Raw genomic sequence first — 27987 nt, 5'->3', positions numbered from 1 at the left:
TTACCGGATATTAATTTATCCGGTTTACTAACTAAACCGCGTTATACCAAGCATTACATAGATTTGGGGAAGACGAAGAAGAATAGGGTTTAGCGATCTGCGAGCTTTCGGAGGAGAAACGAAAATGGCGTTCAGAGGGAACGAGATGATGAAGAAGCTAGTGAAGAAGGTCGGAGCGGAGACTCTGACGCCGGAGCTGAAAGAGAAGCTCAAGGCCTGCGTTCCCGATTCAAAAGTCGTGATGGGGAGAGCCAAACGCGGTCTCTACGCCGGCCGCCATATCCAGTACGGAAACCGCGTCAGTGAAGACGGTGGCAACAAGTACAGTTTCTTACTTGATCTCTTTATTTCTAATGTGTATTCATTCGTTTGTGGCGTCCCCTTGTTAGCTTGCGTTTGCTTTAGAGACTGTGATTTGCGTTTGTAACCGATTCATTTAGCTTTTCCGAATCTTAGCTGCTTAGAGATGCAACAGTGACTTGTAAAGTTACAACCTTTATCTGTTATCTTTGTAAGTAAAATAGGGATATGGATGTGAGTTCTGTTAAATCAAAAAGTTGTTAAGACTTTGTGTGGTTTGATTTTGAGAACAGGTCAAGAAGGTGTTGGAAACCGAACGTACAGGAGAAGCGATTGTTCAGCTACATATTCGACCGTCACATTAAAGTCAAAGTCACAACGCACGCTCTCCGCTGCATCGACAAAGCAGGAGGGATAGACGAGTACTTGCTGAAAACACCCTACCAGAAGATGGACACTGAGATGGGTCTTTTCTGGAAAACCAAAGTGGAGCAGAGATACGCTGAGCTAGGTCAGATGGAAGTAGCCTTCTTCACTCCTGAGGATGAGGCCAAGTTCGAGCAAGGGTTCAAGGATTTGAATATTGCTAAGAAAGAGGCTCGTAGGGAAGCTCGTAAGGAAGCTAGGAGAAAGATGTATGGAGGAGAAGACAAGGGTGAGGAAGAAGCTTCTGTTGAAGGTGGAGGAGGGTCAGAGTCGCACCAGGATGATCATGGATGGTTAGAAGCTAGTGCTTAAAGAGTGTGTGTTGGTTCTCTTTTCTTTCTTTTCTATTTTTTTTTTGCTGAGTTTCTTCTTGAACGTTTTGGATTTTGGAAGATGAGAATGATAAGTGATGTTGTAGGTCATAGGGTTCGATTCCTCCCTTACGAATCCCATTACTCAGGTTTTGAGTTTAATCAATGCCGAAAAAGTCCTGTAATAAACGGTTTACACCGATCTCTATTTGCCTGTTTCACATATGGTATATCAACTTTCTTTCGAGATTCTTACGTTTTTATTCTTTACTCCAAGAGTGGTTTATTGGATTAGTGCCCCTTCTCATCTGGTCCTATCAAGTAAGGAGTTTTTTTTTCTTTCAATAGAATGAAAAAAAAAACACACGGAGCTGATGACTCTCGACTCTATTTCTTTGCTCAGATTGTCTTCACTGAGATCGACTGGTTCCAAACCGCTGCTTGGCAGGGAAAGATTGAGAGGATCAAAAGAGAAGGAATCGACCAACTTCCCCTGAATTGGTTGATTGGAAGTGTTGTAGGCTCAGCCATACAGACTCTATTAGTGTCTCTCATCGTCCCATATGTGGTCTCTCTCTTCCTTGGCGCTTTCGGTGCAACCTACGCCATCCAGCAGCGGCTAGTTTGGCCAGCCTTCTTCCTCTTGATCATCACATGTTTCATTTGCCGATTGTTCGAACGCCTGTTCATATATGTTCGTAAGGTTGAGTATGACAGACTTTACTTGGTCGGCCACGAATTGATGAATTACGACAGTGACACCGATTCGTACGTATGGGGCTGTGATAGAAACTTTGAAGGCATCACGTCTGAGACGAGGGATGCACGCGTTTTATTTAAATAACTAAAGTTTGTTTACAACTTTTATCTTTGCTTTTACTTTGATGACTATTGACATTTTAATTCTCAAACGTTAGATTGTCCAAGTAATTATTATTTATTTAGAAACTACGATTACAACTAGAGTTGCCAATTAAGTCAGATGATGAGAAAGACTTTCTCATGAGATGAAAGATGAGATTTGTCTGAGAAAGAACCACAAAGACAAACACAGGTTAAAAGAACACCCCACCAACAAGTACTCCTTGTTGATGACAGACCTTTGTTAACTATACTAACACCTGGTGTGGAAACCATTTTAAAAGGTCAGAGTTTAAGTAACCTTACAATCAGGAACCATGCAAAGTTAAGCACACTCCAACACTTAAAACTGTTGAAACTCAAATAAGTTGGTGCTTGAAAATATATATATCTTATTATATAAAAGACAAACTCAGCAAACTATCAATATCATAGGCAGAAGAGACAAACTATTTAAAATGACCAAGTCCAAATAATGTCGGCTTTGAAAATACTTAATACTTGGAACGAATTATAGAATTTATTTGCTCTGCAGCTGCAGCAGTATGCTTTTCTTTTGAGGTATCACGGCGGCTCTGCTCTTCTTGTTATTACCTTTCCTAGCTTCTGCACTTCAAAATTGTTATTACAAAATCATGCAGCAAAAGTTGTGTAAGTTGGGCTAGATTCATGCTTTGTGCCTAAAATCATTCAGCTAAATGAACGAAACTCAGATAAACCTGTTGGGATTCCTTTCATGACTCCTTCCATTGAATCAATTAGCTTCTTCACACGGCCAGCAGAAGTACCTACCAATCACTACGTCTTGAAACTGCTAGGAATGAAAGCTCTGTCTCACCAAGAGATATACTAAAAGGAGGAGAAAGCAGAAACGTAATTCAACTTAGTATGAACCTAGGCCTCTCTTCCACGAGAAGCACATGATATCTAAAAGGCATAACGTTACGGGTGCCATACATAGAGTTTAATGGAAATATTTTATGATTACAAGTCTTTCATCGATGATGATGATGGAACTGATACGAGTATATATATGTGAAATCAGGAAGAGCATACATACAATAGGCGATGAAGCTAGGAGGCTACACTCACTGTGAGCACACATACCATTTAAAGTGTGTGCAAGAGTGGTTGCGGATGAAGAATTGGTGCCCAACTCTAACGAGACGATGATGGTGTGTGAACAACAATCTTCTCACTATCATGATAGCCAGTTAACACCACAGACATTGCGGACTATAAAAATAACCTTTTTTCATTGAAATGAGAAAAACAATAATGTAAAAGTAAATGCAGGTAAAAAGTCTTTTCAAGATATAAATCCTAAACAAACTCTATGACTATGTTACATACACAGCAATACTGTAGCTATTACATGATTGTTTGTACCTTGCTCCCACCTTAAAACCCAAAGTATCTCTGCCAAAACTTCCCCTTATCAGCCTGCGTGTTGCACAGAGCTTGAAACTCGCTGGGATGGCCGCTGATCTTAACAACAACAACACGTATTTTGCATTCGCATACGCTTCTTTGGGCTTTAGCTGCATTATAACCGGCCCTGATTCTGCTGCAGCAGAAGGAAGATGTGTCTCTCAGCCATCAGGTCCACTGGACCAAAACCACACTTGCCAGTTTCTTTATGGGACCAGAGCAGCTTACTTAGACAATTTGCAACATCCAACATCCCAAACATTTCCTTCACACCCCTTCCCCTTCTTCAAATGAACGCATAGAAATTTTCTCCCGAAGCAATGGCCAGTCTTCGCCAAGTTGATGTGGATTTAGCTCCATTGCAACTCTAAAGTCAAGCAAAGACACCGGATGCTGTTCTTGCGTTAAGCCATAAGGTTGGTTGATAGTTTGCATCTGCAAACCATTACTCGGCCACACCCCATTTACAGTCTTGTCTCGGCTCTGCAGTTTGTCTGAACTTTGGTTTCCAGGTATAGACCGAGCTCCAGACAAATCAAAGCATGACTTGATCAGTTTCTTCAGGTACACGTCCAACATGCTATTTAACATAGTAGAACACTCCGGTGAAACCCCTCCAAGACCCTGTGCTACTGCAATGTTCTCCATCCTCTTTCTCAGCATCTCTGTCTCTGATAGTCCACCACTGTCATAGCAACTAATGAAGTCAGCCCTGGTCGAAGCTGGAACTGTTCTGCGGGTCCCACCGAATGGAATCCCTAGAGGTGCCATTACAGGACTCTTGGAAAGAACCAATCTACCTTGCTCCTCTTGAGCCTTGTCATCATCTCTGCTAACTTGAGCTGTGACTTTGCCTTTATCCGGTATACTCAGTCTTTCAGCAGGACAAGGAAACGCACCGCCTCTTTCATCAGAATACAGACCTGGCCTATGATAAGCAGAAGGACCAAAGTTCCCGTTCTCTCTACTACAAAGTGTCTGATGATGCAGCAGACTACCAACCTTTCCGTTTGGCCCAAGTGGACTAGGCCTATCTCTAGCTGTCCCAGACCGAGCCTTGTGTAACACCCCATTTGACAAAACCGGGTCATTCCTATTATGGTTAGGGATGAGAGATCCGCCGGTTTGTTCAGGTCCATCTTCTTTCCCAAGCACCAAAGATTTGGTTCTGTGCGGTGGGGATTTAGCAAGAGATGCATTTCTCAAGATGGAGTGAATCAACTTGTTGTGTAGAGGAAGATTCTCCCTCCCCAAAAGACGTTGACATGACTTATCAAACTCACTCTTAGTAAGCTTCTGACTCAGAAACCTACCCAAGTAATAAAAATACCTTCTAGATCTTTCAACCCCAATCTTCTTCACAATATGCAGTTTCAGCTCAGCCAGATCAATCCTGTGATCTTCAGCACCTTGCATACTTCTCTCTCTCTTTATGCTTCTTTCTTCTAAAATGGAAACAGAGGAGACAACAAGATGCTCCCACCCTCTCAGCGTCTTAGTTATCTTTGACACCAATAGATCAAACTCATATAAACTTATTATACTCAACTCAAACCCAGGAGCATCTCAAGAACTTGACACTCCCAACTTGTAAATCTAGGAGACATTACAATGCAAAGCCAAATCTCATCTCCTCAAAATCAAAACCCTAGAGAAACAGAGATCATCATCATCATCATCATCATCTACAATCCAGCTTACACCAAGAGCCTTAAAACTCCAACCTTTATAGCTGATTCAGTATCAGGATATATACTTACAAACCCTAGAAGCTCAAAGTTACCCAAATCAATCCCTCAAGAAAGACAATCTCACCAACTTCACGAGCGGGTAAGAAGACGAAACTGAATCAGAGCAGAACAGAACAATCCAGCATTTCTCTTTAACGCCCAATTCGTAAAGCTAACAACTTTGAGAATTCCAGCTGGAGCAAATCGAGATCAGTGGAGTTTGAGAAGAAAAAAAAAAAGAAAGATTCGAGCTTGAGAACAGAGCAACGAATTCGAAATGAAGATGGAGGAAGCGGGGGAATGAGAAGCGGGCCCCAAGCTTGGAAGCAGAGAAACAAGTGTTTGAAGATTGAATTGAAAAAAAAAAGGAATAACCTTTTTTTTTTTGGCCAAATATTGACCCAGAATTCAGACAAACGACAAGAAGACCGAACACAAAAGAAGGAAGTTATCTTATTCCGACCAAACACAATGATTTCTAAGGCTTCGTGTTCGTATTGCCCTTTATAAGCTGAAGCTCTTCTTCTGTCTTTATTAGCTTCGATCGCTGCTCATTGGGTCTTGTTCGTTTTCTTCTTCTTCTGCTTCCTTTTTTTTTTATTCCGTCTGTTTTATTTTTCTTTAGTTATGTTCTGTCTCACTTCGCTTCTTCTGTCTCGGTAAAAAAAAATTCTCGTACTGCTTATTGTACTTTGGATTAAACCAAGTTGACATAAGAAATAAAGTTGTGACACTAGATTCATAAGGATTTAACCATTCATTCATTCATTCTTTCGTCATGCTTTCTGATCTGATAGTAATCTTATCCACTATTGAGAATAGTTGCTACTATATCGGATCATGTCACAGTTTCGATATAATAGACTGAAGATGGTTTGATATTGCGTTGGGATTGATTCCAAACAGTCAGGTGCTTGGCTTTTTGGTCAAATAAAATTCTTTTTATTTAGAATTGGAAAAGAAAAGTACAGTACTGAATCCCATCTTCAAAGTGGAAAGCTTTGTCAGCTAGAACGAAACCAAGTTTCAAACTTGCAACAATAAAAACATTAAACAATCAGAAATTAAATAACACAGAGAGACACAGTTTGACATACCTCCACCACAAGTCAAATCCATCCTAACTCAAATACTAGAAAACAGTACAATAAAAACCTAAAGAGATAACGAAATGACAAAAGACATTTGGGTAGACAAACAGAGTAGAACTGGTATCTAAAAAATACATGTCACATAATCCTACCTCATAATCATACTCTCCTACTGCACTGTGTTCCTTTGTGTACAGCTCTCCTTAAAGTTTTATTTGCCCCGTCCTTTGCCTCGAACTCCTCTACCTCTTCCCCTACCTCGGCCTCCTCGTCCTCCTCTTCTCGTGGGTGCCAACACCTTGCTCGTACCAGGGCTGCTACTTGCTGAGTTTGAGTTTGAGTTGGGTAGAGACTGGTCTCCTGGGAGCCACTCTTTTTCATGCGTGCTTGAACTGTTGTGCGAGGCCCTTGAGTCACTATCATTGCTTTCGTTGTTATCAATCCCACCATCTAAGCCACCATTCCTTACCGTGATATCATCATCACCAGGAGTTTCAACTATACGAACAGAAGCCTCAGCTTCAATAGCCACTGGTGAACTGAAAAAAAAAAAAGGTTTTGCTTACTAGGAAGTACTATCATCATCTTATCTCAAACCAATCATACAATTAAGCCAGTTTTATTCGAAAAGAGTGGTTTTATTTTTTGCACCTAGGTGATGAAGATGGGAAGCCGTTGGCTATATCATCAGCTTCCTTTGATGTTTCAAACACATCCTTTGGGATACAAAAGCTCCCAGTTGGATCCAAAGTTTCTCCAGGAGCCAAGACAGCTGCATTAGTTTAACAAGTTAATAAAGAGAACCCACCCACAAACCAAAGCTATTTTCAATACATCTAAATTGTTACCATTTGTGGTCTCTCCAATAGTGGAGCTAGGCTGGATAAAGTCATTATCAACATCATTGGAGTCATCAACACCAGCTCCTTGTGTGGAGACAAATTTCTTGTCTAAACCAACTCCACCTTTAGCAGAAAAGGTTAAAAATCCATGAGACGAGACTTGAATCGAAGATGAGAGAGTGTATACAAAAAAAAAACGGATGATGGGATAGACTAACGAGATCTAGTGTGTATAACTCTTGGTTGTTCAACGGCTTGATTAGCTTCCGTAGTCTTCAATCAAGTAAAACACAATGGAAGAAGAAAAAAAAGATTAAACCTGCAAGTCCCTTCTTGCTATAGACACAGAGTGTAAAGGGTGTGTTATACCTGATTTGGTAGGACCACGCTTTGCTCAATCTGTATAGCTGAAAAAAAATAGAAACAAAAAGAGTTACTACATGTAACCAGAACAGAAATTACTTTCAGCTTTATCTTATTACACATGTTAATAAAGTTAAAAAGAAAAAAGACACCTTGAGCACCTCCATCAACTTTCAATGATGGTACACTACGGGGGGATACAGTTTTAAGCATTTCCTCTGTTGCTTTAGCTCTGACTTTGCGAATTTCATCTTGAATATTCCATGTATGATTAGAACGGGATCTCCTTCGCAGCTGCAGTTTGATTTCCAAAATCAGAAAGATGACTTTGAGAGAGTCATAAGAAAAGTATTTACTGCACCTTGGAAGAGGAAAAGTTTCCAGCGCTAAAAGGAAACGGCGTCCCTTCCTTGATAACTTGCATCCCTGCTGGTGATGGCGACTGAAACTCTGAACTGTTCACAGCTGGAGAACCCCATGGCAGACGAGCTCGCATATATGACTTGGCCACATCCACTGGCGATCCACCACCATCTTCAGTCGCCTAAAAGTTGAAAACAAAAAAAAACTGAGGTGGTTATCATTGCTAAAACACATTGGAGAAGAAACTATATGTGGTGGAAGGCACATTAGTGAAGAAAAACTATCAGCACATGATACGGTCATACTTAAAGCTACTTTCGCTAGAGAAAACAATGTCTCAGAGCACATAGACGAGAAGCAGAGTTTCCTGAACTTACTATAGACTTTGATGCTGATTTCTTCTCCTCCAACCATCTTTTTGCTTCCATGACAGCTTTGTTGGACATTTCACCCACATTCACCTCTACAAAAAAAAAAGAGCGAGAAGATGTCATCACATAGACTAATCCCGTTTGCTTGAACAGTATGATATTAGTTACACACCATTTGTCAATCCATTATCACTGTGCCTCCCCTCATCATTAGCATCGGGGACACTGAGATGATCAACAACTCTCGCCTTGATGATATCTATTAATCTATCGCCCTCTTCCCTGAAACAACATACACATCAATAGCTTAACAATCTCATTATAAAGAATATCACAGATATATTTTCAATTAAAGAGATGTATATGTCCAGACACTTCCCAAATACCTTGCAAATGTTTCTTGCATGAGAAGCTGCTCAATTACATGCTTAGAACTGAGTCCTTGGATGGCTGACTGCTGGACATTCACAGGGTCATATTAACACAAGAACACATCTTATTAACTCCACAAATCCATATAAACCGAAATTAGGCTTCCATCAAAAATACAAAGTTGTTCTACAAAACCATTGACACAGATGCTAAAAGAAGCTCATAAAACGGTAGACTCAATAATACAAAACCATCCAAATAATCAAACTACAACCTTTGGTAACACCATCTATTAGGCCAATAAAGCTGAATAATTTCTGTTGAAGAATGAATTTGAAGAGCAACAATACGAACGGGTCTCTAAGTAAATTAAAAACAAGGCATAGCATATATATATCACCAAAACGAGTAAGGTAGTGGTGGTTAAGTACCTCAACCATTGTTTCATCTTCGAGAAAATCAGTAATGTTCTTCTCAACATCCTCATCACCTTCAATATCTGAAAACAAGGAAGAGGACATATAAATATTTACTTGGAAAGAGAATAAAGAAGACACACGCTGCAGGATGATGATGTTAGAAGTTAAGCAAGTATAATGCTTCACTGCAATTAAGTGACATTATTGAAGGAAATAGAAAAAAAAGGTGGAAGCTTTAAATAAAAAAATCCACATTTTCAAATGAAAGAGTATATTTAAGATTCCGACCAAACATTAAACCAGAGATTCAATTTTTTTTTCTTACAAACTAATCTTGTCTGAACCCAAATGAATGAGATTAATACACACATACCTGAGGAGGATGAATCCTCGTCGTCGTCAGAAGAAGAGGAGGAAGATTCAGAGAAGACGACGGAAGAAATGAATTTGCCGGCGCCGGAGGCAATAACGGTGACAGGTTTGTAAACGAGCCTGGAGATCCAACTAGGGTTTTGCTGAGGAGGAGGAGGATCCCTGGATCTTGGAGCAGGGCGGTCGTAGGGCGTCCTGACAACGGCTCTCCGGCGAGGTCGAACAATCTTGCCTCCGGATCGAGGCTGACGTGGTCCGGCGTCGGAATCCATGTTGAGAAGGGAGGGAGGGAGAGAGAAACAGAGTCGTTGGTGTTTTCTCGTTTTTCTTTTTCTATAACAGCAGAGAGAGATTTCTCGTTATTTGTCGTCTTCTTGTTCTCCTTCCTCTCCTTTTTTTTTAATTTATTTTTCCACATCCGGTCAGTTTCCTAAATTACAGGGCTGCGGTTAATTAAAATCACTAATCATTTAAAAAAATTGAAATTCATGTTTGTTTTTCAACATTAAAACATCTCGAAAACAAAATAGAAAGAATTTGATTTCGGGTTGGACAAAAAATTGAATTTGGGAAACCAAACTGAATCTGATCCGTAAAAATAGTAACAAGTCTGAACCGAAATTGATTAAATATCCGAACAAGTTTAAAATTTTAGTATATAAAAAACTAAAACTCAAGTCAAAGTATTTTGGATATCCGAATGTATCCAAAATAGATTTATATCTTAAATATATTAATTATTTTTAGATTTAACATATATTAAAAACATCCAAATATATACAATATTTTTAAATTGTAAGTAATACTTGAAAAGGCATACTAGATTCAATAAGGTGAGATTTGAGAAAAAAATGAAATTCTACAAAATTATTAGTTCAATAGTGGTGTTTTAACTAAAAAGAACTAGTTTAACCAACGTGAATTAGACTAATGGTGATTAATTTGAGAGATCTTCGGATCTAATATTGTAAAACTCTGGTTCGATTTCTATTGATTACACAGATATAGGTTTACATTCGTTTGAATACTCGAATAAAAGTTTATTGTGAGATGTATTCTTATCTACGAGTTAAGTCTGCGTTTTTTATAAAGCTGGATTTAACCGTTTTAAAAAAAAAAAAACTAGTTTATTTAATTATTACAAATAAAAATAATAAATATATAACTCACATGGTTTCTAATAAAGTTAAAACATTATTATATTATTATGAAACAACAAAACTCTTTTTAACAAAAATAATTAAAAAATTGAATAGGGTATTGTATTGGATAAACCTGTTAGTGCAATAATTCAATAGGCTTTAACATTTGCCGCCCAATAACCAAACCATAGGCCCAATAAACTTCTCTGCTAAAGTGAAAAGGGGCAGAGAGAGCATTCACACAACATCAACGAAAAGAGCAAAAACCATTGGAATCGATTGATCTCTTCATTTCTCTTGTTTTGAATCGATCGAGAGGGTGAGAGATGCCAGGCTTAACATGTAACGCGTGTAACATGGAGTTCGAGAACGAAGCTGAACGAAAGCTTCATTACAGCTCCGATTGGCACCGTTACAATCTCAAACGCAAGGTCATTCATTTTTGTCGGTTTATTACTTTGTTTTGTCGGAAAACTTCTATTCCGATGGCTTTGCGTAGATAAGAAGAAAAAGTTCCTCAGATAAAAAAAAAAATCTAAACTTTATCACTTCTCTATAGAAAAGGCTTCACCTTTATTCATATGTAGCATTTGAATACGTTGTAGGTAGCTGGAGTTCCTGGGGTTACGGAAGAGTTGTTTGAGGCTAGACAATCTGCACTTGCTCTGGAGAAGAAAGGCAAATCAGATGAAGCGCCTATGCTTTACACGTGCGGAGCCTGTGGTAAAGGTTACAGGAGCTCCAAGGCTCATGAGCAGCATCTCAAGTCACGGAGCCACGTTTTGCGGGTTTCGCAAGGGGGAACAAGCAACGGTGATGAGGATGTAGCGATAGTCACGCCACTTCCTCGCCGTTTCAGGAACAGGGATAACGAGGAGAGTGATGATGAGTGGGTGGAGGCTGGTTCAGATGAGGAACTGGCTGATGCTGAAGAAGCCTTGGATTCTTTGTCTAAGTTGAACGTGAATGAGTCAGGAGCTGATGAAGACAAGTATGAGCTGGATCCGACCTCCTGTTTGATGTGTGAGAAGAAACATAAGAGTTTAGAGAGCTGTATGGTTCACATGCATAAGCACCATGGTTTCTTCGTTCCGGATGTTGAGTATCTTAAAGATCCAGAAGGGCTTCTCACTTACCTCGGTCTTAAGGTTCTATTCATCAGTTTAGCATTGGGTGTTCATTGTTGTGAAGCTTTAACTCTTATTTTCTCTCATTCAGGTCAAGAGAGACTTCATGTGTCTCTACTGCAGTGAGCTGTGCCATGCGTTCAGCAGCTTAGAAGCTGTGAGAAAGCATATGGAAGCAAAGAGTCATTGCAAATTGCATTATGGTGATGGTGATGACGAGGAAGATGCTGAACTAGAAGAGTTCTACGACTACAGCAGCAGGTTTCTACTCGTATCTTATTATATTCTTGTTCTCATCTTTATTCCTCTTTTTTTATGCCAATCTTAGTGCATTATCCTATCATATTTGAGCAGCTACGTTGATGAAACTGGAGACCAGATAGTCGTGGCTGGTGAAACAGACAACGCTGTAGAACTAGTTGGTGGTTCTGAGCTCGTGATCACCGAGAGAACTGAGAACACAACAACGTCTAGGACTCTAGGGTCCCGTGAATTCATGCGTTACTATAGACAGAAGCCGCGCCCAAGTTCTCAGAACAGTAACCAGATTGTTGCCTCTCTATCTTCAAGGTTTTGTCTCCAAATCCATTAATCATTCAAACCTATTAGACTAGAGAATCATCAAGTTCTGTAAATGGTAAACTTTCAGGTACAAGAGCCTTGGTCTGAAGACGGTGCCAACGAAAGAGGATAGAGTGAAGAGGAAAGCGCTCAAAGAGATGAACAAGAGAGGCGAGACAATGCGTACCAAGATGGCAATGAAGAGTAATGTCATAAGAAACTTGCCCAATAACGTCCCATATTAGTCTCTCTCTGTTCTTCTCCTTTTGAATTGTGTGAACTGTTCCATGTACTTTGACAAAGTTGAATGTTTGTGATAATAAGGCTGAGCTTTTAAAACATAACTATTAAAGTTACATCTCTCAGCATACATTCACAGTTGAAAGACAGCATCTAAGAGACAACGAACGAAACATGGTACAATATCCAAAAAAAAGCTTTTTTGGTTTTTTTTTTCCTGTTTATGGTTTTTGTACAAGGAACAGTACATGTCACAAGACAAACAAACCTAAAATAAAATTTGTATTGAAAGACGAGAAAAGAAGAGAGAGGTTCAAAACCAAGAACAACACTGGGCTACGAGTAGGCTGGTCTGCTTCATTTGCTTCCAAGAAGATAGAACAGGTAGAGACAGCATTGATACCCTAATTTGCATAGAAGCGAGAACGACGCCTTCTTGAATTGTAAACCAGAGAGAACCTAGCATCATCAATCAAACAACGTCTATTATGCAACCATATCATAATATAAAGAGTAACTAAAGGAGTAGATGATGATTCTAACCTTTGATGCATAGCGCTACTTGTGTTAATTCCACCTGTGGTGGTGGTGATGAACTCATCATCGATCTCATCTACTCTATACACAGGGAACTCTATCGACGCTACTGAGCTGCTGCTATCATCAGAGTTGGAGTTATCATAGCTAGAGCGGCGACTCCCTCTCCTACTCTCATTAATCATCATCCTCGACCTTCTTCGATTCCTCCTCGCATTCCTTATATTATCAAACACTTTATACAAAATACAAGAAGTCCACCAGCTGCTCCCTGCATTGCCAGGAACATCCTCTAACTCATCTCCAGTGCCATCATCATCTCCATACTCAATCACATAGTCTCCTAACACCACACCTCTCGGAACCTCAGAGTGAATCGTGCTCAGCACGTCGATAATCTCAGACGACTGCTGGAAATTCTCCCAGTCAAGCTTCCTCGCCGGATCAATCTTGGAAGGGCGAGAGTCCGGATGCTCTGACTTAGCGTGTTCCCGAAGCTCGGCGTAAGTACCGGTGAACCTGCACCGGTGTTCCTCGCAGGAACGTTTCTTCTCGTCGAGAAGAACACGAGCTTCTTCCACAACCACCCACCCGGTGACCTCTCCTCTGCAGAGTGGACACACCGGTTTGCAGTTCTCTTCCAGAACCTTAGACAGTGTGTCACCATCAGGAGCAGGAGGGGGAGGGGAGTCTGTTGTTGTTCCACAGGCGGTGATGAAACGATCAAGGCAGTTGGAGTGGAGGTGATCAGTGTTGCAGACGAAGGCACGGCATCCGTTTTGGTAAGAAGAGCACTGGAGGAGGACGGCGTTGTGAGGGGAGTCCAAGCAAATGGGGCAAACTAAATCATCCCAGTTGATGATCGTCGTGGAGCAAAAGGTGGTGTTTGCTTGTTGAAGCTTCTTTTCGCAAACAAGTTCCATAAAGTTCCAAACTTTTATTATTATTATTATGCTCTTAGAGATCCGCAAAATGAAACCCTTTCTTCTACGTCATTTCCTTGCTATGTCTGCATAAGCATGTAAACGAGGCTGTTAAAAACGATCTGTGAACAAAAGAATGCAATCAACAGATCACATACCTAAAAGAAGAAAACGAATCCAAACCCTAAATCAAAAAACTAGAAGCGGATCCGAGTAAAACAGAGACGAAGCGAATTGGTGAATCAACCGTTAAGCAACCAAATCGAATTTAAGTAATGATATAGACAGAGAGGAGGAGGAGCGAGATTTGAGGAGTATGATCGAATCGAAAAGTCGAAGAGGAAGGGGCTGACCTTTTGAGATTGGCAGTTTTGAAGGGGAAGAGGACGAGATGGGGGTTTCTTGTGGGGATAGTGCTTCTCTTCTCGCAGTTGGTAGAGGGAACAAGCCGCTCTTTATTTTTCACCTTTTCGATGCAAGTAGTACATTTATTTGTACCTTTTAATCATATTAAATGAAGGTTTGATTGGTCTTAATTTTTTTGTGACGACCTTTTACTTTTTACTTTCTTTAAATAGTAGTACTATTATATTGATCTGTATATGTTTTTTATTATAATACTTTTAGTCAATGTTCAAACTACATGGAAATTTGAAATGCAGATAATATTACAAAGATAAATGTCTTATTTAAAGTCGCTTCCCAATTTTTCTGTGGCTTTTTTCTTTTCATTTATAGAATTTGAAATTGTATTTACGCTTTAAATAATTAAAAGAAAAAAAGTAAATGATTTTACTCTATATTTGTCAGCCCTTGACTTTTAGATATTCTTAAACAATTCCTTAACCAAAATAATAATAACAAATGAGATGCTTTAACTGGGTCTTTCTACAATGTTGGGCCCTGCTACAGATAGATGGACTTTACAAACTAAGAAAGAAGAAGTTCCCAACTAATTTGATCCATTGGGAGCTTGGTTGTGAAATAGTGGTGGAACGTTTACAATAACAATGGTTTCATGTGTATGTCAGTAGTCGCAACTCGCTTGATAAGGGTCCTCCAGTTTATACCCGTGCCATACAGTGCAGATATACACTAATAACATTTCTTTTGAGCCAGAGATTGTCAATCAGTGTTGTGCGAACACTACACAGCTTTGGTTTGAATGACGTCGATTAATGTTAGTTAGTGTATGTATTACATTATAGACAACGTCAGAGACCAAAAAGGAGCAACAAGTGAAGTTTGTGTGTTGTGCTTCTTCTATATAATTACACGTATGCTCTATTTAGATTTACTTGTAACATGTATAAATGCACCGAAGATTAAAACTGTATTAATCTACGTTTTCCTCCCTTGTAAAACTACCTCTTTCCTCTTCATAAGAGCCACCCTACAGAGGTGATAAGCCGATTCATCATCATCTGTCGGATAACACCGAGTTGCTCCATGACAGCACGAAATCCCGAAAAACATTCGGTAAATCTGCATTCAAATCCAAAGAAAAATATTTATTTAATTTCTTTAATATCTCATACAAAACTACTTGTTAAGGTTCCCATGTTTACAGAATGTCAGATGGTGGGAATATACTTACCTTGCACGACTTGCATGGCCAGAGTGGGAATGTCTACTTCTTCTTCAACCAATTTGTATACGTCCACAAGCTGAAAGACCAAATAGTAAAGTTACTGCTTTTATCTATAGAGGGCCAAGTGTCAATGGAATGATATAACCTAATATTCTGCTACAAACCTCTTCTACATGAAGCTTTGAGTCTTCCGTGAGTGCAAGAATTAGTTTCCTGCGGATGCCTTCATCAAGGAGGAAAAGACGAGCTCCATCCTTGATGGTATCTGTCAAGTCAAGCTTACTCTCCCTGAAAATATATCCAATGCGAGAAAATATGGATTAAGAACTTAAGCTTCACGAGGTGGACCGATTGAGAGATTTGGGAAGAATGCTTATACATCATTCTGGTTTTACTTACACACGCTTAACTCGTAGAGCAGGATTGCTACTCATTTGGCCGACGTTTTCCTTTGCAAGCGATATGAGGTTTTCCAGCCTTTTCCATTGGAAATTACCATCTTTGAATAGAACCTGGAAAGGTGGTTGGCAACAAGATCTCTTATTTCATAACAGTTTAACGTTTCATTTAAAGAGAGATGACACCAGAATTATCAGTAAACCTGTATCAAGCGTTCCCGAAGTGCAGGATTTGGATCCGTTAGGAGACGCTTTGCCACATATGGATAAGCAACCTAGACAAAACAAATGGCCAACTTTTAGTGTGGGAAGGGAAAATGTCAATGAGCATATTATTACCTAGTATCTGCTCAATTCAGGATTTATGTGAGCTAGCCTATAATTGACAAGAGGAATCAAAATGCGACTTCACCTCAAGAAATTTAAAATCAGGCTTCAACGTGAAACATATACCCTCCTGCGTAAGTAGAGAACGAATAACAAGAGAGAACCGCTCCGGGATACGGATAGGAAAGTCGTACACAAGCTTGTTGAATTGGCCTGCAACAACAAAAAAACATGACCCCATTCCCTCAGATTTGCAAAGAAGGAAAAGCAATTTATTTTGTCAGGGAATGCATAAAACAGTACATACCTGTAACACTTCGGAAGTTGAAATCCGCAAGTCCTTTCCCCGCAGAATTCTGCCAGATGGCTTCTAAAGCTGGAACGATAGGAGAAACATCAGTACCCTTGGCCAAGAACCCGAGCCTAGTGAAATCATTTGCCATTTCCCCATAGTCTTCATTAACCGCATGGACTACAGCATCAATCAAAATTTGTTTGTTTTGCTGAGAAAGAAAGCATTTAGTTAGACTATGAGCGACAACAGAGTCAATATACAGATGTGAAAATCACTATGACAAGAAGCATATGTCACTTGTTAAGGTTGCTAGATACAGAACCGTTGAACTCAAATTACCTGACTCAGAACGGCAACGTTACCAAAGTCTACATAAGCAATACGCCCATCCTGCATTGCAAAGATATTTCCAGGATGTGGATCTCCGTGAAATAATCCGAACTCCAACAGCTGCCTTAGAGCAGCACTGACGCCAACGGTCAAGAATCCATTTAAATCAAGTCCCGCATCCTTGATGGCCTGATGAGTACAATTAGTAAGAGTCAATACTCAAGAGTGCTTTATTTTCGACTTTTTAGAGGGTATAAAAGAATTTATATCGGGTTGGCCCCTATAGAAAAGTCATACCTGTGGGTCAGTACACCGAATACCATCAATCCATTCCATTACCAGAACCCTCGGACCACAAAGATTCTTGTATACTCCAGGAATTTTGACTGTAGGGTCATCTTTAAAGTTCTCCAGAAAGTCTTCAATGTTCCTGGCTTCCTGCAGACAAGACCTTAATGAGTTAACCAGGATTGTAAAAAGACTTATTATCTCAGCTCATTAAGTAAACCCAGGCAAAGAGAGTCAAAATGAAAATTATATGAGATACCAAGGTGTAGTCAAGCTCCTCCAAAAGCTTTTCTCCGAATTCATCAACTATTAGCTCTGCGTTGCAACCCAATTTCTGTAGACTAAAGCCGTTTAAGAATGAGGCAAGCGTTCGGAAAAGAAAGAGATCCCGGTAGATTATGGGCTCTATCTGTGGTCTCTGCACCTGTATATATACATAAAAACAAATGTCAAAACCAAACTTTAGGACAGTTTCAGTTTCCGGAACTAGAGTAAAATAATTCCATTTCGAACCTTGATAGCAACATCCTCTCCAGTGGCACGTAGAGTAGCTCTATAAACTTGTCCCAAGCTTGCAGCCGCTATTGTTTCTGAAGAAATCTTGCTAAATAGGGCCTCCAGAGGCTGGCCTAACTCTTCCTCAATAATCTTGAAAGCAACCTGGAAAGCCACTCCACAAGTTAACTTCATTACACAAAGAAGGCACATGATAACATGAAAAAGATAAGAATTTTTGTACCTCATTGGGGAAGGGAGGAACGTCATCTTGAAGTATACAGAGCTCGTTCATGTAGTCTTCGCGAATGATATCAGGTCTATTTGCAAGAACCTGGGACGTAATGGAACATTAGAGAATCCGGTTAATGCCTTTACAATAAATAAAAATGTACCCAACATACATACCTGTCCAGCTTTGATAAAAGAAGGGCCTAAGTTACACAAGAGGTTCCTAAGCTGCCTAGCACGAAACGGGACGACTTCCTCATCCCTTCCAACTAAAAAATCATACACTAAGGTAGACCAATACAGCCCCAGGTTCCAAACAATCTCCACACCTCTTGAAGCAAGAGAGACCACTGATCCTCTTGATTCCAGCACTTTACTCCTCACCTGAATCAATCACCCAAAAACATAATCAATCCCTAAACTCCACAAAAAGAAAAAAATCAATTATATTTTCACCTGCAAAATACAAAAACATATCGATTCCTTCTTCTAATACACTACTACCATGGCTCAATTAGTGAATCAAACAATGAAATCAAGTTCATACAGTCTCTGGAGAGTACTTTCGGAAAGGGATGCAAACGCCTCGCTCGATGTCCAGCTGCTCCAGCGCGGCGCTCGATTTACCTACTCTCTCCATCCCCGTCGTCATTATAGCTGCGTCTTTCGGATTCCGGCTACCGATCGAGGCGTTTCTAGTGGAGGCGATATCCGTCGACGCGGCCGCGGTAACTGAGAGGTTAGAAGTCCGTACAGCTGAGAACGTCCGCGAAGGAGCATCTCTCCGATCAAATACCGAGAGATTTCTTCTCCGAAGAAGAGTGTTGTGATTAAGGGAGATATTAGGTTTTACGAAACTACTGCAGTGGATCGACTCCATTGATCAGCAGCGAAGCTATGTGCCGGAGAAGAAGAAGGTGAAGGAACAGTAGTGGATACGTAATCGTTGGAGGAAAATGAAAATAAATAAATATTAATAAACTATTACCGAAAATGGAATAAACAACTGCCAACCACAAAATACAATTGTTTGTTTTATTTCTATTTTTCCCATAAGCTATAGAACTTTTATCATCTCACGTTTCCACAAAAAGTCCATATAAAATTTAATATCTCGCAAAACGACCCCAAAACTTTAAATTTTTGTTGTTTGCCCATTCCACAGTTTTCTACTTTTTTTTGCTAAAACGTAAATTTCATAGATGAAAGAAGACTTTTACAAAAAGAACTAGAGTTTGAAACCAACTTGGCAAAAAAGAAATAAAAAACAAGTTGGATCATTTAAACACAACAACAAAGCAATTACCACTATCTCAACCACATAACCATTAAGGATTTGAAGCCTTTTCTCTGTCTCCTAGCTGAGATGATATTCCTAACTTCCTTTTCAATACCAGAAAACACCACGGCAGCAGAGAGAGAAGCCTGGTTGTGAACCAGATTATTTCTTTGCTTCCATAGGTGAAAAATGGTAGTTTGTACTGCAAGCTTCCTAAGTAGAGAAAGCTTTCGAGAAGGTGCTGATCGGATCCAAGATAGTAGTTCAGGCCAGGAAGTAATCATGGAGGTTGGGGGAGAACAGCGCGCCTGAACAAGCCTCCATACGGCGACGCTGTAATCGCAAGTAAGCAAGAGATGATCTCTGTTCTCGTCGTGGGCGGAACAGAATGGGCATAGAGGCGAGATCTGAAGCCCCCATGAAGCTAGCCGAGACCTCGTCGGGAGTCTATCATAGTTAGCAATCCACATTGTGAATGAGTGCTTCGGGATTCCGCCCTTGAACCAAACGACATCGGTCCAGTCTTTAATCTCCTCTCTCGGTCTGAGTACTTCCCAAGTTGTTGCTGACCTGAAAACACGCAAAGGGGAATCACCAGCAATCCATTCATAATAATCTAACTCATCAACAGGTAAAGGCAATGGAATTGTGGTAAGATGAGCATGGAGATCAACTTCCTTTTGGGATCGAGGGTGTGGCAGTAGCCAAGTATCATCTCTGATAACGTCAGCCACCTTCGCTGTCCTCCTCGTCCGTAAAGCTCTGGGTCCGGCGTCGCCTATGTGCTGGATAAGTTGCCCCAAAGGCGACCACACATCATACCAGAAGCTCGCATCACATCCGTTTCCTAGCTTAATTTTACAGAACTGAAGAGCAAGAGGCCTGAGATCGAGAAGCTTCCTCCAAGCCCAGGAGTCTGAAGTATCAGCTTGTATGACCCAGAAAGATTGCCCCTGTAAGTGAGTACTCTGATGCCATTCCACCCAAAGGGATGGGGATTTTGATAACAGCAACCATATGAATTTTAGGCATAAGACTTGATTCCAAACAGTGAAGTTTCTGACTCCGAGACCGCCCTCGTTCTTAGGTAAACAGACCGTACACCAATCCACTTTTGCAATACCTCTCTTCTCTATATTACCAGACCAAAGGAATCTAGAACAAAGAGATTCAATATTTCTGATGCAGCCTTTGGGAAGGATAATAGCAGAGAGCCAAAAGGATACAGTTCCAAAAATAACCGTGTTGATCAATTGAAGTCTCCCTGCGAAGGAGAGCAGTTTTACCGACCAGGATTTGAAGATCACGGTTAGCTTAGACAGTAAGGCCGAGTACTCCGAGATTTTCAGTTTTCTGCTCATGAGGGGGAGTCCGAGATATCTTATAGGGAGCTGACCAGTTGGGAAACCATAGCTAGTGATGGCATTGGTTTCACAATGGTCTAACCCTGCAGTAAAGATCTCTGTCTTAGAAGTATTCATTTGTAGGCCAGACCAAGAGGCAAAGTCATCCAAACATTCCGCAATCCCGTGGAGACTATTACTTGAACCGTCAAAGAAGACCATCACGTCGTCAGCAAACATAAGGTGCGAAATTTTTAGCTGCTCGGTTCCCGGGTGATAGCCTATCAGACCTGCATCATAGCGAGATGAGAGCAAGCGAGAGAGTCCTTCCATGGCCAATACAAAGAGATATGGAGATAACGGGTCCCCTTGCCGGATTCCTTTGGAACTTCTGAAAAATCCACCAGTGACCCCATTAATGCAGACAGAGAACGAGGCTGTGGAGATACATTCTGAAATCATCGAAATAAAGCCTTCGGGAATGTTTAAGGCTCGGAGAGTAGCTAGTATGAAGTCCCAGCGCACACAATCGAAGGCTTTCCTTAAGTCTATCTTTAGCATACCCCTCGGAGAGAGCGTCTCCCTGTTATAGCCATTTACTAGATCAGTCGCCAGTAAAACATTCTCTGCCAAGAGACGACCCGGTAGGAATGCGGACTGCGATTTTGATATCATAAGGGGAAGAATCTCTTGAAGTCTCGTCGCCAGCAGCTTTGAAATAACTTTATAGACTGTGTTGAGGCAAGAGATGGGGCGGAAGTCCGATGGGTGAGATGCATTAGGCTTCTTGGGGATCAGAACAAGGTTTGCTGCATTCCATTGCTTCAACAGTTTACCGGACCTGAAAAACTCCAGAATGGCTTCTGTTACTTCCGGACCAATGATTGACCAAGACGCAGTGAAGAATTCTGAGGAATAACCATCAGGTCCTCCTGATTTATTTTTGGGCAGAGAGAAAAAAGCCTCCTTCACATCTGCAGCCGAGAAAACCTTACTGAAACTTCTGATTTGATCCTCCGAACACTTGCAATCAAATAGGAGATCGAGGTCACTCTGCGTGAACATGGGAGGGTTTACTGCACTTCCAAAGAGGTCAGTGAAATAATCAATACACATCTCCTGGATCCCCTCCTGCGAGTCAATCCTTTCACCAGCGTTAGAGATCAAAAAATGTATGTGGTTTAGAGCCTGTCTTGTAGCCGCATATCTGTGGAAAAGCTTTGAGTTGCCATCACCACATGAGAGCCAACTGATGTGAGATCTTTGGTAAAAGAAAGATGTTTCTGCTGCTGAGAGCTCCTCCCACTCTTGCAAAGCCTGAATTTCATTTGAAGCATTGGCCGTAGAGGGTGCTGAGAGCATGTTGTTCTGCGCTGTGAGAAGCTTATCGTGAGCTAATGCTGTCTTTTTCTCAATCCCCGAGTAATTTTGCTTGCTAAATTCCCGTATTATATTCTTCAGAATCTTAAGCTTCCTCGACAACCTGAACATTGCTGATCCCGTTACATTTATAGAAAACCAGCTTTCACAAATCACCACCAGAAACTCCGGGTTTTGGAGGAGGAAGTTGTAGAAGCGGAAGGGTTTCTTGGCCCTTTTGATAGCAGGGTCCAGCGTTACTGTGATAACCGCATGGTCCGAAAAAGCTGGGTTCCCAACGAATGCCACTGAGGACGGGTAGCATGCTAGCCATTCATCATTTACCAGGCTTCTATCAAGCTTCTTGGCAATAGGGGTGAGTTTCTGCTTATTCCACCAAGTGAAGGTTGTTCCCCTGAAATTAAGATCATCCAAGTTAGCATTTAAGAGACATTCATTGAAATCCCTACATTTCTTATCAATTTTTAGTGAAGAGGGTTTAGAATGCTCAGCTGGATCTCTTATTTGGTTAAAATCTCCAAGGATCAACCATGGCTTACTGTCCAAGCCCAAGGAAGCTGATAGACTGGTTATCTCTGACCAAAGAAGTGATCTTTCCGCTGGATTGTTTGAAGCATAGACCATAGAGACGAAAAGGTTGGGGTGAACCGAAGCCGGCCACGTGATCTCTACTGTAATCATCTGAAGAGATTTAGATATAACCGTAACAAGAAGAGAGGGGTGCCAAACAAGCCAGATTTTCCCAAGAGGAGAGAAGCTGTAGTTTCCTTCAGCCGACCAACCCGGAAATATCTGGGGCACAAATTTATTCATCTTGAGTTGCTTCACATGAGTCTCAAGGATACCGCCAAAAAGTGGTGAATTCTTCCTAAACCATTTTCTAAGTCCGCTGCGATGGCTGTACTTATTTAAACCACGTACATTCCAGCAAAAAATGTCTGTCGACATGAAAAATTAGTTGAGTTTGAGGCCCTTGCCTCGGTTTGACGTTCTGCCTGAGCTTTTAAGACCTGAGAATTTCTTCCTGTTTCGCACGACCTCAAAGTCCGGCTCCAATCTACTGAATTCTCCTTCTTCTAGCTCAGAGTCAGAGGATTCTACATCTGAAGAATCTGATGGAAGGTCCGACTTTGATGTTCTAGAGTTTCCCGAGTTGCTACCCTGCTTCCTGAACTGAAGGTATTCCGGAGTGGCGCTCGTTTCTCCTCTTTCCAGATCATTCCACAGTTTTCTACTTGTGGTGTTTGTTTTGTAAATAAATGCCTATGTGCACCTTATATGCATGTTTGTAATTGTATGATTATGAATATCTAACCACTCAATAATATTTGATATTGCATTAGGTTTTTTTACCTTTTTTTTTTCTCTCAACCCGGTTTATATAAATATTGTAAGACTAGAAAAATATGATTTGACATCTCATGCACAGAATGAGCACTATATAGAGCAGTGGTTATCTCTTACTTCTTATATCATAAGAAATTAGTAGCCATAGTACTATTGCGGATGATCATAAATTTTAGTTTCCTGCAATTAATCATGATCCACATCTGGTTTATATGTCTTTATTTTGTAGTTTGTTAATTGTTTTGCTTCAGTCTTAGATTGTAATATTGTATTATTATGGTATTTTCACATTTGCATTTTATTAGGTTTCACCAGTGTCATGATTCATATTTTCCAAACACATTTAATATTTATCTTGCTTATGAAACATGTTTCGCTATCCGTATTAAATAATATGGTTTTGATTTATTAGAGCCACTGGAAGTTGTTGCACAAGCATTGGTGGCTTGTAAAAGAAATGTTATGTTTTTGTCTGAACGGGTGCATTTATCTTATTTTGTTTGTTTTTTTAGTTGAACTTTAGCTCTTGCAAGGTTCGACCGACAAGATCTCTATCGGTTAAAACTCGAAGACCACTCTAAATATGAGCATGGTTATGGTCATCTATCTTATTAAAGCTGAAGTACAATTTCGGTGTGTTTGGATACTTAGGTAAGAGTTTTAAAAAAAATTGGTGTGTTTGGAAACATGGATTGTAGTCTTTTTTAAAAAAATTAATTTTGTTTGGAAACAAAGATAGTAGTATTAAATAGAAAAATTAATGAGCTTAAGTCATTAAGTCCATTATAAAAGAATGTTGTTAATATATATAAGAAAATACAATACAAAGCCCAATTTGAAATACCAACTCAAATTATGGTTTTTATATTTCATATTAAGTCTTTAAAATATAATATATGTAATTGTTTATATGATGATACATATTAAATACTATTAATTATATGATTACCTTTATGATGGTACATATAAAATACGATTAATTATATAATGAAATTATACGATATATAATAATGACTAAGGATGGGTTTTCAGACATCCATACGGGTTTGGTTCTGATTGGTTTGCGTTTCGGGTTTTCGAGGTCAAAGATTTCAGTCCTATTAGAATGTTTCTAAATTTTTGTTTGAGTTTGATTCGGATCTTTGCGGGTTTGGTTTGGGTTTGGATAACCTATTTAAATTATTTTTAAAGTTTTAAATCACTATATATTTTAAATTTCTCAAAATCTATAAATAAAATAATATATTACCTATAAATTTAAATAACATATGTCAGAATACCTAAGATTAACATATCAATTGGTTTGATTTAAAATTTTGGATACGAAATCAATAATTATTTTAAGTATTTTTGGTGATCTGAGTATACTTTAACTATTTCAGATATTTGTTTTTGACTATCTATATATATTTTCAAGTATTTTAAACCAATTTAAAAGTATCATTCTTGATGTTTTATGTAAGTTAAATATAAAAATAATTAATATATAAGTATATAAATCTATTTTTAGATAAATTCAGGTACACGAATATTTCGGTTCCGATCCGATTTGGTTCTCTAACTAACAAATTTTGAATAATTCGAATATTTAATCAATTTATGTTCAGGTTTGGTACTATATTTACGGATTGGTATCAATTATGTTCATCGGATTCATTTTGCCAAACCCTAATAATTACATGAAAAACAAATATCATCATATTTTTAAAAATATACATCCGCGGAGGTGGAGAGATCAAAGTCTATAATCATTTATTTTAACAACAAGCCAAATAAATATGTTGATTGAAGAGCGAATAAAACAAAACTAGAGAAATACATAGTTTATCAGAGACACTCTATGTGTCGAATTTATTATAAAGAAAATTTTATTAAAATAAATAAATTCAATAATTACAAACAAATAATATATTTTATAAAAGTGAAAAATAATACCCGCGCTTTCGAAGCGCGGGTCAAAATCTAGTTGATTATTATACCCCAAGTCCTGCAGTCACATCTAGAAATGTGATTAGCCGTTTGATGAACAAAAAAAAAAACTTAGAAATGTGTTGGCAAAATAACGTTTGATGTTTAGTTAGTAAATATGTGAAACACTATCAGTTTAGGTTTGGGTCTGAGAGACTGAGATCCCTATATATATAAGAGTAATGTTCAAGCATTTGAAAAAAAAAACTTGTATGATCAGTTCAATTGTTTGGTGTAGCTGTGTAAAGAGATTTTGGGATCAACACTCTTTTTTTGAACAAGGAGGGATCAACACTCGAATATACACAATATAGAAGTATAGAACCATCAAAATGTTGGGAAATCTTTAGCAGAAAACTACGTATCCAATGAAAGAAAACAAGCGGCCAATGATGTTAGTTCAACAAACTATAGGCAGTGTTAGACGAAAAGGATTCGTGCGAATTTTTTTTCTTTTTTGAATATAGATAGATTCGTGCGAAATTATTTGGGAGAAGAAAGAAAGTTTGTTCGTTGGATCAGATCTCATTGATCTACTTTTTGAAAGAACGAGAGCGAGAGAGCGAGGAAAAGGAAAAGTCTCTGTTTTTCCATCTTCTCCGGTATGGCCTTTTGCCGTCGATACTGTGAGAAGGTGGAGACCTATGTATTTCTTGTTTTAGTCTTGTTTATGTCTTGTTTTAAAATCTAGAAAATTTCAGATCTGGTGGAGAACTTTGTTCAAATCGGAATCCATAGCCGTCGATCTCGTCGGATCTAAGGTTTGTGGTGGTGGAATTATGGGTACCGGCTGGTTTGTGTAAGAGTGTGTCAAGTTAAGCCTTGTTGGCTCTGCCGTGGTTTTGAGGCGCACATATGGCGCGTGGAGAGTTCCTACAGAGGTCAATGGCGAGTGTAAGTTGGATCTGGAGGAGTCAAAGGAGTGGAGGCGTGTAGCAGGCGCGTCGTAACCTTGTTCAAAATCCAACGGTGGATTTAGATGGTTTTTTTGAAAAGGGGTCAGTGGAGCAGAGGCTTTTATGAGACACAATCTATAGCAACAGCAACAGTTAGCCATAAATTACCGCTGGATTTGTTCTATCCATGGCTGGGCTTGAGTTTTCTCTAGGGTGTTTTAGTTCTGGTTTTTATGTTATTGTGTCCAAGTTTGATCTTGTCTCCGGGATTGTAACTGTGTAATCACCGGCTTTTGTCTTTAGGGTTGTATCTTTAAACCGCTGGCTCTAGGTTATGGAGTCGTTTCATTACGTCAACCGTTGTAACATGCCTTGTGGCTAATCCAGTTTAGAATCAATATATATAACAACAGATGACAAAAAAAAAAAAAAGTTTGTTCGAATCGATAAGGAAGTGACAGTGTGGGGGAAATGGGCAGTGGGGAATCGACACGTGCCCTGATTCCAAGTTAAAAGGCTAGGTATCACGTGCGCCCATCATTCTAAACTGTGACAAAATAGAGAAACGAGCAATCAGTAACTGACACCTGTCTAAATTCGGTAGAAAAGTATGAGAGAACACGTGCGCCCATCATTTTTATCCATTGTCTTCCCAAACCTTTGGGGGACCTTCTCTAATTGCGCATTTTTTTACTTTCCCTCGTTAGATTTCGTCCTGCTTGAATTTATCATTGTAATTCAGCAATCAGCATGGCTGCAAATTCACTAATCATGTATCTATTTGTTTTACTTTGCTAGAAACATACAGTTAAAAATATTAGATTATAATCTCTTTCTATGACAATATGTTATAGAAAGTAAAAAGACATTATGTTATCATGGAATTAATGTGATATTAATACGTATACAGTTTTTATATATTACAAAACAGTAAATTAATCTATATAATTATTGTATATCAAACCTGAAAGGTCAAATTTCTCATAAGTATATTTTATTTACTTACTTATATTCCACACATCATAGTATTTGAATGCTAATCTTGGACCAGACAAATATGTCTCGCATTATATAACAGTCAACTTTGAAATCAACCATTCAAATACATTAACATAAAATGATACAAGTCATTAGAAGGGCTCTAGCTTGAGACCACTAGTATAAATTGACCAACACAAAACACATACAATAAAACAAACCACGAACAAATTTATACATGATATATAGATATATCAGAGAGAATGATTGGAGAGTATCAAGACTCAAACTGACCCAGTTCAGTTTTGATGATAGGCGCTACTACATGTCTCGGACATGGAAGACGTTAGGGTTCTTGACGACGATATCATACATGTGAATAGAGTTAAACTTTGAGAAGTCTCGTGGGAGAGAGATGAGATCGATGGATGTTTTCTTGTGGAATTGGAGGAGATGGTCGGCGTTGTCTCCATAGTAGTACCTCTCCCATCCAAGACCCTTCAAGATCCTCTCAAGTGATCCGTACGAAGAGACAACCTCGCTGGTCGGAAGATGAACAAGGATCTTCCTTCTCATCCTCTGCTGCTGGCTTCCACCGGAGGAGGAAGATTCGGACGAATCTCCAGCGGATTGGTTGTAAGGATTCTCAACCAGCCTCATCACTCCATTCTTGTTAAACACCCACACACCAGACATTGTGATGATGATTGTTTATGAACTAGGTTTTTCGTTTTTTGTGTGTGTAAATTTGTTTGTATGCCTGCTCTTCACAATGAGCTTGTTGATTTTGATGAGGACAAGGAAACTGTATAGAGGGTTATATATATGTTAGTAAAGGGGCCATGCCAAGATGCTGATATATTTTATGATTACATACAATAGATATATTAATATATTTATAATGTTAAATTTAGAACTCCAGAATTCTCGAAAGGGACGGAATCTTATCTATCAATCTTCCACCTGTTTATACATCATAGTTGGGCGCAAAAGAATTACTCTAGTTCCATAAAATTATACTCCCTTCATTTTAACATAGATGATTCTTTTTTGTTTCAT

At 39.4% G+C, this 27987-nt stretch overlaps 7 protein-coding genes across 11 annotated transcripts; 2 read left to right on the top strand and 5 right to left on the bottom strand.

Moving 5' to 3' along the window:
* Positions 1-53: 53 nt before the first annotated feature.
* LOC108828392 (uncharacterized) lies at positions 54-1288 on the top strand. Its single transcript, XM_018602074.2, has 2 exons — positions 54-321; positions 594-1288. Exons 1-2 carry the CDS (start codon positions 125-127, stop codon positions 1036-1038), a joined length of 642 nt encoding a protein of 213 aa, XP_018457576.2. The 5' UTR covers positions 54-124; the 3' UTR covers positions 1039-1288.
* A 1847-nt stretch (positions 1289-3135) lies between these two features.
* On the bottom strand, positions 3136-5706 carry LOC108829502 (uncharacterized). The gene has a single exon (XM_018603151.2). The coding sequence runs from the start codon at positions 4743-4745 to the stop codon at positions 3597-3599; it is 1149 nt and encodes a 382-aa protein (XP_018458653.2). The 5' UTR covers positions 4746-5706; the 3' UTR covers positions 3136-3596.
* A 398-nt stretch (positions 5707-6104) lies between these two features.
* On the bottom strand, positions 6105-9633 carry LOC108818974 (protein KAKU4). Of its 3 annotated transcripts, none has more exons than XM_018591963.2 (12): positions 9254-9633; positions 8893-8960; positions 8476-8546; positions 8262-8371; positions 8096-8181; positions 7717-7899; positions 7517-7649; positions 7362-7399; positions 7211-7265; positions 6999-7115; positions 6802-6922; positions 6105-6689 (listed from the first exon to the last, which is right to left on the bottom strand). In XM_018591963.2, exons 1-12 carry the CDS (start codon positions 9522-9524, stop codon positions 6362-6364), a joined length of 1581 nt encoding a protein of 526 aa, XP_018447465.2. In that variant the 5' UTR covers positions 9525-9633; the 3' UTR covers positions 6105-6361. The 3 variants fall into 3 exon arrangements, with proteins under 3 accessions (XP_018447465.2, XP_018447448.2, XP_018447457.2); XM_018591946.2 differs by having other exon boundaries at positions 7508-7649; positions 9254-9631; XM_018591955.2 differs by having other exon boundaries at positions 7508-7649; positions 8476-8543; positions 9254-9631.
* A 997-nt stretch (positions 9634-10630) lies between these two features.
* LOC108842859 (cytoplasmic 60S subunit biogenesis factor REI1 homolog 1) lies at positions 10631-12426 on the top strand. The gene is made up of 5 exons (XM_018615903.2): positions 10631-10825; positions 11000-11542; positions 11613-11782; positions 11876-12091; positions 12171-12426. The coding sequence occupies exons 1-5, from the start codon at positions 10721-10723 to the stop codon at positions 12325-12327; spliced, it is 1191 nt and encodes a 396-aa protein (XP_018471405.2). The 5' UTR covers positions 10631-10720; the 3' UTR covers positions 12328-12426.
* A 71-nt stretch (positions 12427-12497) lies between these two features.
* On the bottom strand, positions 12498-14285 carry LOC108842860 (uncharacterized). 2 transcript variants are annotated; one of them, XM_018615904.2, is made up of 3 exons: positions 14136-14285; positions 12866-13868; positions 12498-12781 (listed from the first exon to the last, which is right to left on the bottom strand). In XM_018615904.2, the coding sequence occupies exons 2-3, from the start codon at positions 13780-13782 to the stop codon at positions 12727-12729; spliced, it is 972 nt and encodes a 323-aa protein (XP_018471406.2). In that variant the 5' UTR covers positions 13783-13868; positions 14136-14285; the 3' UTR covers positions 12498-12726. The 2 variants fall into 2 exon arrangements, with proteins under 2 accessions (XP_018471406.2, XP_018471407.2); XM_018615905.2 differs by lacking the exon at positions 14136-14285 and adding an exon at positions 13941-14099.
* A 652-nt stretch (positions 14286-14937) lies between these two features.
* Positions 14938-18691, bottom strand: LOC108818065 (protein ACTIVITY OF BC1 COMPLEX KINASE 1, chloroplastic). 2 transcript variants are annotated; one of them, XM_018590924.2, is made up of 14 exons: positions 18285-18691; positions 17915-18121; positions 17751-17840; positions 17525-17671; positions 17271-17435; positions 17021-17161; positions 16733-16912; positions 16406-16601; positions 16184-16311; positions 15975-16046; positions 15773-15885; positions 15538-15661; positions 15380-15449; positions 14938-15267 (listed from the first exon to the last, which is right to left on the bottom strand). In XM_018590924.2, the coding sequence occupies exons 1-14, from the start codon at positions 18615-18617 to the stop codon at positions 15203-15205; spliced, it is 2031 nt and encodes a 676-aa protein (XP_018446426.2). In that variant the 5' UTR covers positions 18618-18691; the 3' UTR covers positions 14938-15202. The 2 variants fall into 2 exon arrangements, with proteins under 2 accessions (XP_018446426.2, XP_056859468.1); XM_057003488.1 differs by having other exon boundaries at positions 18301-18439.
* Positions 18692-27092: 8401 nt separating this feature from the next.
* Positions 27093-27703, bottom strand: LOC108835807 (flowering-promoting factor 1-like protein 1). Its single transcript, XM_018609032.2, has one exon. The coding sequence runs from the start codon at positions 27622-27624 to the stop codon at positions 27250-27252; it is 375 nt and encodes a 124-aa protein (XP_018464534.1). The 5' UTR covers positions 27625-27703; the 3' UTR covers positions 27093-27249.
* Positions 27704-27987: the final 284 nt, after the last annotated feature.

The sequence above is a fragment of the Raphanus sativus genome, chromosome 2 (genome assembly GCF_000801105.2).
Source record: "Raphanus sativus cultivar WK10039 chromosome 2, ASM80110v3, whole genome shotgun sequence".
In the NCBI taxonomy this organism is placed as follows: Eukaryota; Viridiplantae; Streptophyta; class Magnoliopsida; order Brassicales; family Brassicaceae; genus Raphanus; species Raphanus sativus.
Note: the sequence above shows the minus strand (reverse complement) of the source record. Positions and strands in the feature narration are given on the sequence as shown.

What these genes read in the sequence shown, in the direction of transcription:
- LOC108828392 (XM_018602074.2), top strand. Translation starts at nt 125, where the DNA reads ATGGCGTTCAGAGGGAACGAGATGATGAAGAAGCTAGTGAAGAAGGTC. An exon ending in AGTGAAGACGGTGGCAACAA is followed by an intron (nt 322 to 593) that starts GTACAGTTTCTT and finishes TTTTGAGAACAG; the next exon opens with GTCAAGAAGGTGTTGGAAAC.
- LOC108829502 (XM_018603151.2), bottom strand. Translation starts at nt 4,745, where the DNA reads ATGCAAGGTGCTGAAGATCACAGGATTGATCTGGCTGAGCTGAAACTG.
- LOC108818974 (XM_018591946.2), bottom strand. Translation starts at nt 9,524, where the DNA reads ATGGATTCCGACGCCGGACCACGTCAGCCTCGATCCGGAGGCAAGATT. An exon ending in AGTTGATGGAGGTGCTCAAG is followed by an intron (nt 7,400 to 7,507) that starts GTGTCTTTTTTC and finishes ATTTTTTTTCAG; the next exon opens with CTATACAGATTGAGCAAAGC. An exon ending in GCGTGGTCCTACCAAATCAG is followed by an intron (nt 7,266 to 7,361) that starts GTATAACACACC and finishes ACTTGATTGAAG; the next exon opens with ACTACGGAAGCTAATCAAGC.
- LOC108842859 (XM_018615903.2), top strand. Translation starts at nt 10,721, where the DNA reads ATGCCAGGCTTAACATGTAACGCGTGTAACATGGAGTTCGAGAACGAA. An exon ending in GTTACAATCTCAAACGCAAG is followed by an intron (nt 10,826 to 10,999) that starts GTCATTCATTTT and finishes AATACGTTGTAG; the next exon opens with GTAGCTGGAGTTCCTGGGGT. An exon ending in TTCTACGACTACAGCAGCAG is followed by an intron (nt 11,783 to 11,875) that starts GTTTCTACTCGT and finishes ATATTTGAGCAG; the next exon opens with CTACGTTGATGAAACTGGAG.
- LOC108842860 (XM_018615904.2), bottom strand. Translation starts at nt 13,782, where the DNA reads ATGGAACTTGTTTGCGAAAAGAAGCTTCAACAAGCAAACACCACCTTT. An exon ending in AGTAGCGCTATGCATCAAAG is followed by an intron (nt 12,782 to 12,865) that starts GTTAGAATCATC and finishes TGATGATGCTAG; the next exon opens with GTTCTCTCTGGTTTACAATT.
- LOC108818065 (XM_018590924.2), bottom strand. Translation starts at nt 18,617, where the DNA reads ATGGAGTCGATCCACTGCAGTAGTTTCGTAAAACCTAATATCTCCCTT. An exon ending in GAGAGGATGTTGCTATCAAG is followed by an intron (nt 17,436 to 17,524) that starts GTTCGAAATGGA and finishes GTATATATACAG; the next exon opens with GTGCAGAGACCACAGATAGA. An exon ending in CAACTTCCGAAGTGTTACAG is followed by an intron (nt 16,312 to 16,405) that starts GTATGTACTGTT and finishes TTGTTGTTGCAG; the next exon opens with GCCAATTCAACAAGCTTGTG.
- LOC108835807 (XM_018609032.2), bottom strand. Translation starts at nt 27,624, where the DNA reads ATGTCTGGTGTGTGGGTGTTTAACAAGAATGGAGTGATGAGGCTGGTT.